At 35.7% G+C, this 15,972-nt stretch overlaps 1 protein-coding gene across 1 annotated transcript in view; it reads right to left on the minus strand.

The window, feature by feature from the left end:
• LOC129269825 (nucleolar protein 11-like) overlaps positions 1-15,972 on the minus strand; it is a 24,618-nt gene continuing 8,646 nt past the window's right edge. Inside the window, exons 3-16 of the mRNA XM_064105319.1 lie at positions 15,054-15,335; positions 14,522-14,690; positions 13,858-13,973; positions 12,577-12,655; positions 11,619-11,769; positions 10,418-10,544; positions 9,504-9,611; positions 8,014-8,201; positions 5,500-5,625; positions 4,334-4,435; positions 2,785-2,863; positions 2,365-2,454; positions 1,612-1,719; positions 1-719 (exon numbers count right to left, since the gene is read on the minus strand). Of these exons, the coding sequence (XP_063961389.1) occupies positions 591-719; positions 1,612-1,719; positions 2,365-2,454; positions 2,785-2,863; positions 4,334-4,435; positions 5,500-5,625; positions 8,014-8,201; positions 9,504-9,611; positions 10,418-10,544; positions 11,619-11,769; positions 12,577-12,655; positions 13,858-13,973; positions 14,522-14,690; positions 15,054-15,335 (1,854 nt within the window). The 3' untranslated portion in view covers positions 1-590. The remainder of the gene's footprint in view (positions 720-1,611; positions 1,720-2,364; positions 2,455-2,784; positions 2,864-4,333; positions 4,436-5,499; positions 5,626-8,013; positions 8,202-9,503; positions 9,612-10,417; positions 10,545-11,618; positions 11,770-12,576; positions 12,656-13,857; positions 13,974-14,521; positions 14,691-15,053; positions 15,336-15,972) is intronic.

Genomic DNA, 15,972 nt, shown 5'->3' on the forward strand with positions numbered 1-15,972 from the left:
TAATTATAATACATTCCTTTGTATTTTAATAACAAAATTGTTTTCTCAGAAAATAGTCAACTTAAGGTAATTACTGTACACAAGCTGGATAATTTACAACAGCTAAACAGTTTTGGACAGTAGATGGATATGTGACATACTACTTCCCCTAATTAACCCTTACTATTATTCGTTTTGAAAATTTGTTATAATTGTGCATTGTTAAACTGTTGTAAGAAACTATTGATATTCATCTATTAAGTGGTGGTATAAAATAGTGGGAAAGATTCTCTGCTACTTTCTAAAAGTTTGCACAGGCATATAGCAGCATGGATGAACTTTACAGATGGTATACACTTGTAATTCTCAATATTTGTTATTCTAAAGTTTTGTTTTGCCAAAACATGGACATGGCATATGCCAATATGTTTATTAGCCTGAAATGAAAAGCCGAAAATGAAAAAGGGTTGGCTAATCAGCACATTTTGTGGCAGCATTCCAAGTGGGGCGACGACACAATAGATCAACCAGAAAACAAAGTATGGTAGGCGAACTTGGTGTAGACCAATTGGCAATTTATCAGTGAAGTGTAGCTGGAGACCAGTCTAACACTACATCTTAAGGACCTCTATGCTATACGACTTTGTTGCATTCGATGGAGTGGTTTTGATGTGGGTTCTCGCACCTTGCGTATGATGTAGGAGATTGCGGACTATGTTGAGCTCAGCCGAGAACTGGACCTGTGAAAAGACAACACCAAATACAAATCAACAGTTTGGACGAAGTAGATCATTGTTGACAACAATCTATTTACAGAGAGATGCTTGTTGAACATTGACTTTTTCATGTATTAATGATACAACAAGACAGAAACTTGGGTATAAATATACTAGGAAAAGAATTAATCTTAATCTTTTGATTAACATTTTTGGCCCATCACATTTTTATAATGCATTTTGTATTCTCTCTGTTTGTCATTTGTTTATCCTCTGTACAGTAGGCCTATATATATCTTATTTATCATGATTTGATATGCTTATGTTGTAAATTGTTTTTATATTTTTATGGAAATAAAAAAATAATCTTTTTAGGCAACATATCTTAACAGACAGGTTTATTAGTGTATGCTTCTAATTCTAGACTAGTATGAGCCTGTTTCATCCACAATGAATTTCGCAGCTGGCCCAGTGACGTAGCAGGGCCATCACAACGGCATGAGCTTGAGCGATCATTGTGTACTGCACACTTTGCCAATAGCATGGTAGTGAAGACATGATCTCCTTGCATTGCCTTTAGCGCTAGCTTACATTGCCTTTAGCGCTAGCTTACATTGCCTTTAGCGCTAGCTTACATTGCCTTTAGCGCTAGCTTACATTGCCAATATATTCAGAATATGGGTCGAGAAGTTTCATAAAAGTAAATATTTCTGAAATGGAACAAAAAAGAAATGAAATGGTACAAAAATAAGAAATGAAATGGTACATAAGAGGCAGTATTCTTCTTACACCATGTTACAACAAAATTTAGTCTCTGAAAAATAAATCATCCCATCTCCCAATTTTTTTAATAAACAATGGATTGAAACACTATCAAGGATAATCAAGAGTGGAGAAGGCAGACTACCATATTTACCTGGTCTTTGACTGCATCTTTAAGATTAGTGAGGAGAGGCCTGACCTCTGGTAAGAGAACCAGCTGAGCAAAGTGGGCATCTAGGAGTGTACCGATCCAATCTACAACCTTTACAAAGGGTGAAAAATACGAGATCTGGTAAAATCCTAAAAATTACAAGAAAATATTTGATAGATAGGTATAAATATAGGACGGCCACAATCTATCATGCCCCCTCCTCTTAACAATCGATAGTGTGATTCGTACAACAATTATATGAAAGAAAACATGATGTAATCTACAGGTTTTCATAGCTAAATTGTACTTAATTTTCATACAAACGTATTCATAATGGATACAGCGAACAAGGAAAATTTCAGGGTGGCTCCATCCCTTTTCATCCACTCCAGACAATGGACAAAATGGGTGAACAATGAAGTCACAGTTGACGGATGCTCGATGGATATAGAGCGTAAGAAACATGTATGCAAAGAGTACATAACGTTTTCCAACGGATGACAAGATTCTTTTCCGTTTTACATCCTCTCTGCATCGGTAAGTGCAGTGGTGCTAAGCCCTTATAATGAGAACACTTGGTTAATTCTGTAAGACAATGCAAGCAATACATAGCTTCTTTCAAACTTATATTTCCCACACCAAACAGTGCATTATATTTCAGTGTGTTGGTTTGCAAATTATTTTGACTAGATGCATATTGTTATCTCACTTAAGAAATTGGAAGTTAGAAAACAACCTCATTTCCATATCACTTACATTATCCATGGAGACTGCTGATGATGAGGTGGAGTCATCCCCTCCTGGGAAGGAGGTTGTCAACAAGAAGTGAAGGTACCTTAGTAATGACTGTAAAACCAAGACAAAGAGGAAACAAAGACATCACTAGAAAAATATCAAGACAAAAAACCAAAAATAACAAAAACAAAAATCATGGCATTAATAAATGGGTCATTCTCAAGAAAATGTCTCATTGACAAGCAAAAGGTCATCAAAACTCTTTGGGTAAGCTAGTTATTATTTTTTGGCATCACCTGTGCCTGGGAGGCATAAAGCGAACTTAATCACTGTGACCCGCAGGTCTCTCCTCCCGATGAAAAGTGATAGTTTCCTCTTGTCATTGCATTGCAGAGTAATAGTGAAATCCTCTTTCAATTCAATTTTTTTTTGTATACTTACAGTTACTTCTTTGAATTGTAAATGCCTGACGGCATCAAGAAGAAAGCTATCTGTGAAGGGCTTGGATAGGACTTCATCTCTGAACACAACTAGGCTAAGGAAAAGCAAATACAATGTCATGCAGTAAAATCATTCGTTGGTATAGCCAACTAAACATACATACCAGTTGAGGTAAAAAAAATGAGTTTGAACAAAAATCCAATAAAATAACTGATTCAAGATATATTCATTTAGCCAAACATATTCAAAGTACATATATGCATAATATCATTAGATAATCGGGAGGTCAGACTAAATGAAACATGGTAAGGACCAAAAGAAAAGCATAAGCACTTGTTGGGTATGAAACAAATATACACAATGAAGATTGTATAAAACATGCAGATACACTACTGACATTCACACACATACTCAGAATAGCAAACTGTCACATAGTGAAAAGTGTATTGAGCGTTAAATAAGGAGTAGATTGATGTGAAGAATTCTTGAATAAAAATTTCCATGACATTTCCAACAGAGGGTCATGGGTGCGAATCCCAGCCATGGTGTAAATTCCCTCAGCAAGAAATTTACCCACATTGTGCTGCACTCAACCCAGGTGAGGTGAATGGGTACTCGGCAGGATTAATTCCTTGAATGCATGAGCGATGAAAGGCAGCTCGAGCTATAAAAAAGCCAGGGTAATAATATTAACGCCCTATATTAATGCCTATTATTATTATTATTATTATGTTGGTGATCTTGAGTGGTGGCCCTTCAGCTTTATAGATTTTATGTTTTTTCCAATTATTTACAATTATTTAGTAATTCTAATTGAAATACTATGAATCTTACATAAAATGAACACAAAAAATAACCTTAAACAATAACCTGAATGAAACAAGGCATGATCATCAACACATTACAAATCATGCTTCAGTGATCACAGACATGTATGAAAATGATATTAATTTGCTCGATGATTGACGACCACACCTGTTCACATGGATGAACATGATTAATGCTAATTTAATAAGCTGGTTTGTTTCATTCCTGCCTTGAAATTTGGTAAATACAGTACAATCTGCAGAGTCAACCCTTCATATCAAAGTCAAATAATTGTCGAACTTGAAGCACTATTTCACACCAGGCCCCAGTATCACAAGGAGTTGCGATTGATCCAATCAACCACAACTATGGTAAGCCAGCAACGTCATTATCTAAAAAGCATGTTAGTTCAAAATATTTTCTAGATATGACGTGTCCATTCATAAATTTATAGTTTTGTTGTGCTTATCTTTATTTACAAAGGACATTGTGCAATTTTCCTGAGGAAAAAATTATGACATTGATGGATTTTTATATATTTAATGTTGATAGGATCAATTGAAGCTCTTTGTAAGATGATGCCCAGAATAATCAAAACATGTTAATAGCATATTCTAAGTCGAACAGGTTTCTGTAGACCCAGGAGATTCACCCGTATACAGGTACTCATTATACCATGGGGATTGGATAATTTTGCATGCAGCTGTATTTGATGCATTTTTTTCAAATATGATAAGGATACACACAAGTCCTTCTGGCCGGATGCATTACTTCTTGTTCATCTGAATCCTTCATATCGGTCTCTATTGTTTCGATGCAAGAAGGTAGTTTGTCTTCATCGATACTGTAAAAAAAAGTGTGTAAAGAATACACTTTTTATTCTCAAACCTGCTACACTATCTATCGGGGGAAAAATCATATATGATGCTAGTTGAGATTGCAGTATTGAATATTATTAAGATAACATAAAGAAAATCAATAAATAATTAAAATACAAATGAAAATGGAAAGTGAAAACAATATTTTTCTAAAACAAAAGGCATACTTTTTTTGTAACGCAAACATAATTGTATCATTAGCAAAATAACTATTATCTTCTTCTTTTTTTTCGGGGGGGGGGGGGGGAATAGGCCTGTCCTTTTATGAGTATACATCTAATGACATTGATCACACATAATTTAGTAACAAGGTTTGAGCTTAAAACCCCCTCAATGTAACACAACATTTTTGTGGAAAGTACAAAACTAACGTTAAAATTGCATGAATTTTTCTTTGTAGTCCCATGCAAATCTTCAGACTAAATTAATGACATACAGGAATAGCGTCGTGACACCATAGGACTTTTTACGAGGCAATGTCTAACTAGAAATGGCCCATTTATGCTTTGTGAATAAATATAATGGAAGATGAAATTGATAAAAGTTATATTTTTCTTTAAATAGGTCTGCTAAAGTCATTTAAGGTTACATGTATACTTGTTTGTTAAATTGTGTCCAATAATTTCCATTAAAAGAATATCAAAACAAGAAAAACCAAAGATTAAAAAAAATACCTAAGGAATTCTAAAACCAAAGAAAAATAGAGGGAAAAGGTGGCCTTCACTACTTTTTATATGTGAAAACCTATAAAAATGTTTATAAAGATAACACCTTCGAAGAATTTTTTTTTAAACCTAGGTGAAATCGCCATATGTTTTCCAGGAATTGATTTGCATATTCATTCTTAGTAATTAAGAAATAACTATTCTTATAAAATATTTGTTATACTAGAAAAAAATGGTAACTTTAGAACTTAAGAATGTGCATGCCGAATTCTGGTGCAGCCCCCAGAAGTCGGCCAAGATCAGAAGGGAGGGGAGAGGGGGAGGGGAGAGAGGGGGGAGGGGCATCATGGCATGTGTGTGTTTACCTTAAAAAGACCTGTAGACATTGTACAAGCGTGAGCTCAGGCAAATCCCTCATGCACCGGAGGCAGTCTAATAGCAACGACACTTCTTGCTTCCTGGCCAGCATTGCCACAAATTCTGGACAGGAACTGAAAATAAAACAGATAGCATTATGAAAATATCACCTAATAGGTACATGGGGTGGGGAGAGGTGTGAATGGGTACCGGGCAGGAGTCATTCCTTGCATGCACTGAGCACCAGTGATGGTAGCTCGAGCTAAAGCCAAGGTAATAATAGCAGCGCTTTGTATCCTCAGGCAAAAAGCGCTTCATAAATCCAGCTATTGTTTTCATTATTATTATGGGGAAATAAAACAACAAGATAGGGAGGTGTACTGACAAAAATATGAATATAGGAATTGAAAGAGTAAACATAACAAAGACAACTCCACATGTCGACTCAAGCCAGTCTTCTCACATCTCTCCAACTACTCAAGCCTATAAATTTGTCTAATTTACAGTCCTTTTTAAAGGGAAGTTCACCCTAAAAAAAAGTTTGTAGTAAAAATAACAGAAAAAATAAAGAAAAATATTGGTGAAGGTTTGAGGAAAATCCATTAAAGATTAAGAAAGTTATTAGAATGTTCAGTTTTGGATTTGTGACGTCATATACAAGCAGCTGCCCCATATGTTATGTAAAAGAAAATGCATCTATTTCAATTTTTAAATGGTTCATGATGACTTATTTTTGTTTTCTTTTTAGGAACGGGTGTGAAATCATTTGTCTATTAACATAATTACGGTACAGTAAAAACTATTTTCTGATAAAATGACGTTTCATTCATATTTTACCATACGATATGTAGGAAAGCTGCTCGCAAATGACGTCACAAATCAAATAATTAATTCTTATAACTCTTTATATTCTTTAATGGATTTTTCTCAATCCTTTGGCAAAATTTGTCTTAATTTTTTCTGCTATTTTGACAACAAACTTTTTGTCAGGGTGAACTTCCCCTTTAACCCTATAGCACCTGAACCACCCAAGACCGCCCTTCCTATTACACAATAAACCGCCCTTAACCGCCCGTACGTTTTCTTTGCGCTATAGTATCTCTTGTCTATGATTGACCGTGGTAATATTGCGTGTGCATACCGTATAGGTTGGCTGCTATATAGATCTGCATAGAAAAGTGTATGCTCCTATTGAGTATAATAGAGAAAAACCGATTGACATGCATCGGTGTGTAGCAAGTTCCAGACTGTTGCGCAGTCGATCTCAGCAAAGATGGCTGCGTCCATGTCTCGGAAAACCACTTACTTCGCCGAAGAAGCTCGGGCGTTGCTATATGTTCATCAAAATGATGGATATCACACAGAGTGACATCTAGATGTGAGTTGGAATTAATTTTTGACATATTTGATCCAAGATTTGGCGAAAACTTTAGTATTCTGTCAGTTATACTTTACATTTTTTTGAAGGCGTGGGACTGGGGCGGCTGAAACCCGAACTTTTGTTTTTTTTCTTCTCGCTCTACAAACGATTGTCAAAGGTCAATATTCGTACATCTGATTGAACTTTGCCATGTACCATTCTATTCAACAGGTCCTATGCTACAAAATAAATATAACTTGTAATGAACAAAAGTAAATTTATAAAAAACTATTCAATTTGTTTGGAACAATGCCTACTTATTACCAGTTTTATTGTTTCCTCCAGTGAGTAATTGCCATTATTCATAGGAATCTGTAGGTGCTATAGGGTTAAAGGGATGGTCCGGTCTGGAGATATTTATATCTCAATAAATAGAGTAAAAATCACAAAGCAAATTGCTGAAAATTTGATCGAAGTCGAAAAACAAATAACGAAGTTATTGAATTTTAAAGATTTGCATTATTCCGATGAAACAGTCCTGGGCATGTCTTTATGAATATTCATTAGGTGGGCTGATGATGTCATATCCCCACTTGTTCTTTTGTATTTTATTATATGAAATAAAGTTTATTCAAATTTTTCTACCAAGAACTAAAACAATTGGAATGACAACTGATTATGCATTACTTATTTATTGCCGCAACTTATTTCATCATAATGGAGACACATCATTTACACATGTATGAACAAATTAACAAATGATGATTTCATGTAATAACATAAGAAAAAGGAAAGTGGGGATGTGACATCATCAGCCCATCTAATGAATATTCATGACGATGTGCATATAACTGTTTTCACAAAATATTGATAAATTTTAAAATTCAATAACTTCGTTATTGCTAACCGATTTTGATGAAATTTTCAGCATTTTGCTTTGTGAATTTTACTCTATTTATTGAGATATAAACATTTTCAGCCCGGACCATCCCTATAAGACGACACTCATCTCACAAATGAATACCCTACTTTTCAACCTTCCACTTTCTTGCCTCTCCATTTCACTACAACCTCTATCTACTTTTCTCATCCTTTCTAGGACTCACCACATCCCATAAACTTATTCCCTGAAAAATGATTTTAATCAAAACATATCTTTCACCTTGCTGCTACTGCCTTGGTTGTAATAACATCATGTAAGGCCTCGGAGCACCAGAATGAAGGATTGGATTCAACTCTTTTCACTACATTCTTGAAAATGAGTGTCAGTGAAGTACTGTCTGGTTGAATGTCCCTGCAGGCTTTCAAGTACTCCTCCACTGAACTTGTAAAAGATTTGGAAGTCATCGTCTGAAGGGGAGGGGGAGCGAGAGATTAAGAACAAAACACAATCATCATCATTATCATCATCATCATCATTATCACCACCATCATGATCATCACCACCACCACCATCATCATCATCATCATCATCACCATCATCTTCACCATCATCATCACAAACACCACCACCACCACCACCACCACCACCACCATCATCATCATCATCATCATCATCATCACAAACATCAGCACCACCACCACCACCATCATCATCATCATCATCATCACCATCATCATCATCACCATCATCATCACAAACACCACCACTACCACCATCATCACCATCATCATCACCATCATCTTCACCACCATCATCATCACAAACACCACCACCACCACCATCATCATCATCATCATCATCATCATCACAAACATCATCACAAACATCAGCACCACCACCACCACCACCATCATCATCATCATCACCATCATCTTCACCACCATCATCATCACAAACACCACCACCACCACCATCATCATCATCATCATCATCATCACAAACATCATCACAAACATCAGCACCACCACCACCACCACCATCATCATCATCATCACCATCATCATCACAAACATCACCACCACCACCATCATTATCATCATCATCATCAACACAAACATCATCACAAACATCAGCACCACCACGACCACCATCATCATCATCATCACCATCATCATCACCATCAATATCATCACCATAATCATCATTATCATCACATCCCTTGTCATCTTCATCATCATTATTATCAACATCACCATCATTATCATTATCCCCATCATCATCATAATCACCATCATCATCATCTTCATCGTCACCATCATCATCACCAGCATCAACATCAACATCATTATAATCATCATTAGCATCATCGTCATCATAACCACCATCAACATCAACACCAACATCATCATCATCATTTTCATTAAATTATAATCATTATTAACACTCATTATTATAATCAACATTACCATTATTATCATTATTAAAATTATTCTATTTCTATTATCATTTTTATTGTCAGCACGATCATATTTGTTAACATTATTATTGCTCATCATCATCGTCATTAGTTTTGTTATAATGATTATCATCACTAGTATTATCATGATCATTACTATATATGTCATTATTGTTATCATCATTAATACATCATACGTATCTTTATTATATTTTTTGTGTTTTGCTATACATTGTAACTTTTGTTAAAGTTTGGAATGAAAAAGAATAAATGCAATCAATCAATCAATCTTCTAATATCATTTTATACTCACCTTTGATTCATCAAAGATACTGGCGAGTGATGCAGTCATTTTCTGATCACAGTCCTTTGATTTGGAGGGAGTTTTGCTGATGGTGGTTGATTTTCTTCCTTTCAATTTCTGGAAAATAAAATAAACCGTCCGTAAATCATTAATGACTTAACAAGGGAGGCAGAGAAGCAATGAAAAAATAAAATCTGAATGGGGGCAAGTTATTTCCAAACCAAGAAACCGTAACAAAAAGCTCAAAGCGGGGCTAAAGCTAAAATTGTAACATGCCAATCTGACAGAAGTGTAGTAGCCATTGAAAATTTTCGACTGCTGATTCTCAGTGAAAAATAAAATGTTAAATTCTTAGATATCTAGCGCACTCTCTCCATGTTATTTTTTTCTTACAAATTCTGTGATTGGATATCAGAAAGCTATATACAATGTCCCTTGGATAGGATGTTAAATAGAGGCCCCATGTAGAGGAGAGTCACCACCTTTGCACGTTAAGAACCCACGGAACTATTTGTATAAGAGTAGGGGGAAACCCTGATGTAGTGGTCCACCTGCACTCCCCCAATCAGTTACATCGGGAGGAGAGACCTGCGGGTCACAGTGATTCAGTTCGCTTTTCACCTCCCAGGCACAGGTGACGCCAAACAAATAATAATGTAATGATGACATACTGAAATTTTCAGCCCATTCCCTGCTTCAGAATTGTTCTGTTTTTTATGATTTTTTATTGTGGAGAGGGGGGGGGGGGCCAAGGGGGCTGGCAAAATGTATGTTTATTTTTACCTGGTCGACACAAAAATGTACCAACAAACTATGAAACAACTATATCCATAACACTCTACTCTATTGAATTCTAAATGACAAGCTATGCTTTTCAACATAGGAAAAATTTAGAATTTCATATCAGAGACATATTTTCTTACCTTGACTGGTGTCTCGTCAACGAGTGATTTAGTCCAATCTAGTCCCAAAACAGGTAGATCTTGTTTCTGATCAGGAGCGGTGAGCCTTCCCAGAGCAGCAGCTAGAGTTCCATCTGAGCACTCATACCTGGAATATAATATAAAATAAAGATAATAGTGATAATGATGATGATGATGATAACAGTAATGATTATGATAATGATGATAATGATAACAAAGAAAACAATAATGATAATGATGATGATGATAATAGAGTACCGAAGTTGGACGTCACTGTCATGACAATGAACCGGCTGGTTCTAAACAGGTTCGCAGCTGACGATCGTCTATACACATTTGTATTGCAAAAATAACCATCATTCTGAGGTTGCAAGCGATGAATTTCCGTTAGCAGCCATTTTCTCCTATGAGAAACATGCTCCGGTTTCATTTGTTTTGAACCAGGCCGCCACGACACCATGGCAACTGACGTCATCGCTTCGGTACTCTATAGCTATTGCACAGTTATCAAAAGAACTTGTGCATGGCTAATGGAGTGTTGAGTAAATCCGCAACAGCTAGTCTGCAAAATGTCTTCATTTAATGAAAATATCGGAATTCAATCACTATTTTAAGAAACAATACTTAATTAATTCTTGACCATCTCATCTTGGTCAAATGTGCATAATATTTGTGATTAAAAAGTTATGATAAATCATTGATAATTCTCGGTGTCATTTTTTTTAAGTGCACACCTAGTTACCAAGAATGCATATAGCATTTCCATTTATTTGAATGCAGGATAAAAGAGCAATATTGATTAAATGCCTTGCTCACGGGCATAGGTGCCATGGCCAGGGGTTGAACCCTGGACTTCCATGTGTCTAGTCAGGTGCCTTTAGACCACTTGGCCACGGCACCCTGCCCGAGTTTCGTTTTTTTGTGAGATACACTGTATACTAAAAGACCCCTGATTGGAAGGGCAATATCCAAGTGTACCCAGTTGTTGTGTGTCCGGACGATCAAGTTTTAGAAAGTCATTTGGAAAAATTTACAAGCAAATTTTCATCAATTTTTAGTACAAAATGAAATATTATACAGAACCAAATAGAAGATGATTACAACTCATTGAATTCATATTTTTAGTGTAATCCAAAGACAAAAAAGAAGACTTCAAAAATATTAAGTGTCCGTACATCGGACCCCCCATTCTACTATTCACCTGTGTAGCATGACAGATCTCCTAGTTGATAGGAGTATATGTCCGCTGACTACACCAAGGAACGAAATGATATCATCATCCTCCTCCTCTAGACTTAGCGGATGTGAACACTGTAAAGTACCATACACTGTCTCCCATATGCACAGAGTGGCTAAGAACAAGAAGATAAAAGAGAATATAACTGGTTACAGCAAGGTAAATGGAAATAAATCACATGATCTGCAAATCACAAAACGCTATATCAACGAAAGTGATGATTGGTGGGGAAACTACACTTTATTACATGATTTGCCTTTGACCAATCCTCAGCAAGCATTTTAGTATGAGGAATATAAATGGAAAAAAGCTCCTTGCACTATTTTCATACATAACTACTTAGTATAAAGGGAAACACATATATAGATCCCAATCTTCTGTATACTCAACTAGAATGGAATTCCTTCAATTCATTGGCCAACATTAACTAAGGGATGCTGAGCTTGTTCAGCTGAACGGATGAAGTGTATGTCTTGAGAGTACAAGAAAGAAAGACGAATGAGGAAGAAAAAAAATAAAAGAAAGAAAGAATAAAGAAAGGAAGATATGTTCAAACAATTAAAAAAATATGAGAAAGGAAGATAGCAAATAGAAAATAGAAAATAAAGATGTATTACAGACAAAGATGAAAAGAAAGAAAAAAAACAATCATCCTTTTCCTCCCTCCTCTTGTTCTTCCAGTGTGCTATGAAGCAAATTTTCAACTTGAAATATATATCAAAAATATGAAGTCCAATATATCAACTTTAAAAGCACATGCACAATTTCTATCACAAATCAACTATCAGCCAGTCAAATGGACTTATTTCAGTGGATGTACACTTTTATTGCAAATTTGTCATTATATAAAGTTTAATGAAACAGGCCCCTGATCATGACTCAATCACTGAACTTCCATGTTCTCTTTCATTTGAGATATTACCTTCTAATTTCTCTTTCACTGTTGTGCTTTGCAACCCAGCTACTGCTACATGCCTGTCATCAATGGCTGCTATCCTCACCTGTAATTAAATCATCAGACACAACTGTTTGCTCAATCACTATTTTTTGGTATGGTTAATAATAATAATTACACTTACTACTAACTAGCAACTTTTTTATTCCAGCATGCAATATTCTTAGCATATTACCTGCCCAACATATTTTACATTACTAGTATAAATGGAAAAAAAATGAGTGCAATGTTTCTACAATATTCATTATCCAAAATAGACAACACACCCAATAAGCAATGCAATGCAATAATATGATATGATAATATTTGATAAGAGCTCATAAAGAGCTCTAGCTCTGTGAGAATTGCAATCCAATGATCAAAGTGATTTTTGTTAATTTCTTTTTCAAACTGAAAGCATTTCTGTTATCATGGGAAGTGGTTTCAGTATTACATAACCTTATTGGATGGCTTTATTTCATGGAATACTAGAAAAAGTATTAGTCATGTCATTAGGGACAATATTGCACTCATCTGCTACTTGTGCGATATTGGCCCTAATTCGTGGATTATCTCTAGCATCCTACATGTATATCTTAGCTTTTTCTCATAGAATTTGGTCAAATATTGCCATGTTCCAGTAATTTATAAGAATTTGTGTAACTTTAAGACCAAATTTATGAAAAAAAGTTCCCAGTTAAGTTGACCTAGGCCCCCAATCAAATAAAACCTACCTACAAAGGTACCTTTGGCATTGATGATGAATTCCCCAGAATACTTACTTTTGATCGGCTATTGAGCAATTTCAGCATGAAAGTTATCTTTACAATTGACAGAAAGTTCAATGCAATGTGGGCAAGAATCCACTTCAAACATATATTGTTTATGTTTCGTTCATATTATCTATTACTATCTGCAAATGTAACACAAATTTTTGTCAATGTGAATATTGTAAATAAAACAAACAAACAAGGTGGGACAAATTGATTATTCCAGGTAATACATCCGCCCAGTGTAGTTGTTCCTCATTGGCAAGTCCCTTGGATAGGATGCAAATTGCAAATATACTGACCCTCCGATTGGTTGATTACTAACATACGTGTCCTTAGCAGCCAGATTTAAACAAACCATGAACGAAAGATTAAAACTTTGGTAGTTTTGTAGAAGATGAATACTATTAACCCATTGCCTCCTGGAACCGGATGAACCCTGTACAAATCCTATTGAATTACAGAACTCAGTAGTCAACAGGTTAAGTATTGAAGTTACCTTTCCCGGACTTCCATTAACTGTACACCTGTGATGACATGGTAGAATACGCGAGTCCTTGAATCGTTTCAGATCGGATGCAGAGATTGATGAGCTGCAAAGTCGGCCTCCTTCCCCTGCAAATAACGAAGCAGTAATTCATGATAAGGACTTTTATCCCAAATTGCCATTTGCCTGAAATTTACAATGTTTTGTCAGTCAGATTTTAATTCATCTGACAATCATACTATTTTCAGTCTGGATTATACACTATAAAGATCTGAATAAAAGTATTTATAAGCATTTTGTTTGGCCAAGTAAAATGCTACTAGTCTTAATTGAATACCGACCCTGTACTTGACAACTGGGCCCGGTCTTACAAAGAGTTACGATTGATTAAATCAACTACATGTATAACCATGGAAAGCGAGCAACGTCAACATCTAAAATACATGTTTCTTTTAGAATATTTTCTAGATATGTTGTACATTCATATATTCATATTTTTCTTGAAAATTTGGTGTGCTTCTCTTTGTTAACAAAGGACATTGTACAAATTTCAAGAAGAAAGAAACATGACATTGGTGGATTTCCATATATTTGAGGTTGATTAGATCAATCATAACTCTTTGTAAGACGGGGCCCTGGATACAATACAAATACTTCTCCCAGTCATGATACTCACATAAAGTATAGAGTACAGCGCTTGTCTCATCAGAGAAAAATGTCGCACATTCTAGAGGGCACTCCTCGTTGGTGATACCATCAAATTGTAATCTGATTACATCATCATCTGGCTTGTCTTGCTTTTCTCCTGGCCGAACCGGTATGAGGAGAATATTGTGCTTCTTGTTCTGTACAGAAAGATGGATTGCGATAGAGGCTTTAAAGATAAATGGTAAGCAGTAAACACTGATTTCATGAGAAAGTCTGTAACACCAAGGTTAATAGTCGGTATACCATCAAGGATTTAGATCCGGTGGGTGTTGCATAAAGCTGCTCATATTAGTTAAAAGCGACTTTAAGAACGACTGGTGAACCTTTCTTGCACGCTAAACATCGTCAATGAACATTTACATGTAGGTGTATACCATTTACCACAAGAAAGGATCACCAGTCGTGCTTTATAAATCCAGCTATTATTATTATTATTATTAGAAAAATTTCCCAGAGATCACATATCTTTTCCAAGGTATTGGTAAGAAGAATCAATTTACCAGTGACTTCTGCACCAGGCATACAATATACAATACTGCATCTTCATTGACTCCTTGTCTCCATATCCATGCATCTCTGATCTCTTCGTCTCTCTCAACGCAGCCTTCACCGACTTCCCTGCTGCCACCAAAGACATCATCTAACGATCTCACAGAACCGTTACTCATCAGGAGCAGGGCGCCCCCGTCTTCTATGCTGAAGACCCTGGATACAGAGCTCTTCAGTGTCTTTGGTTTTCCCTTGAAAGGGGTGGCATTTTCGGATGACCACTTGTACAGTTGCTGAAGTAAAACATGAAAGAAATCAATGGAAAGAATCAAAAGTGAAAAATAAAACATCACATCACATCACATCAGGTACGGAAATGAAGGACTTCTCCTGTAGGTTTTCCGATCTTAGCTTCTGGTAATTGACGATTATCTAGACAGTTTAAACTTGTGAGATTTTACGTGCTTGAGAAATGGAGGTTTTAAATCTTTCCCCCCACCAAAATTTATCCAACAGATGTTTAAACATTTCCACTGATTTTGCTTCCACTACTTCTGTAGGCAGTTTGCTCCAGTCAGAAATTACTCTTTGACTAAAAAATTTGCTCCTAAGTTCCAACCGAGATCGTCCTGTGAAGAGCTTGAACTTGTGACCTCTAGTTGCTGAATGGATTGCTGGTGTGAAAAATGTGTCACTCGAGATCCCAAATTTTCCATTGCACAGTTTGTACACAGTAATCATATCTCCTCTTCGTCTTCTATAAAACAGGATTTGAAGATGCAAATCTTGTGGGAATAAATGATTTAACTAAAAAAATGACTAGATTTGTAATCATTTCTCCATCTCTTGTTTTTTCTATAACAAATTCAGTTACCAAAAATCTTACAATAATAAAAAGGAAAACCAAATTCAAATCAATGGGCATTTACA

This window comes from Lytechinus pictus, chromosome 10, assembly GCF_037042905.1.
Source record: "Lytechinus pictus isolate F3 Inbred chromosome 10, Lp3.0, whole genome shotgun sequence".
In the NCBI taxonomy this organism is placed as follows: Eukaryota; Metazoa; Echinodermata; class Echinoidea; order Temnopleuroida; family Toxopneustidae; genus Lytechinus; species Lytechinus pictus.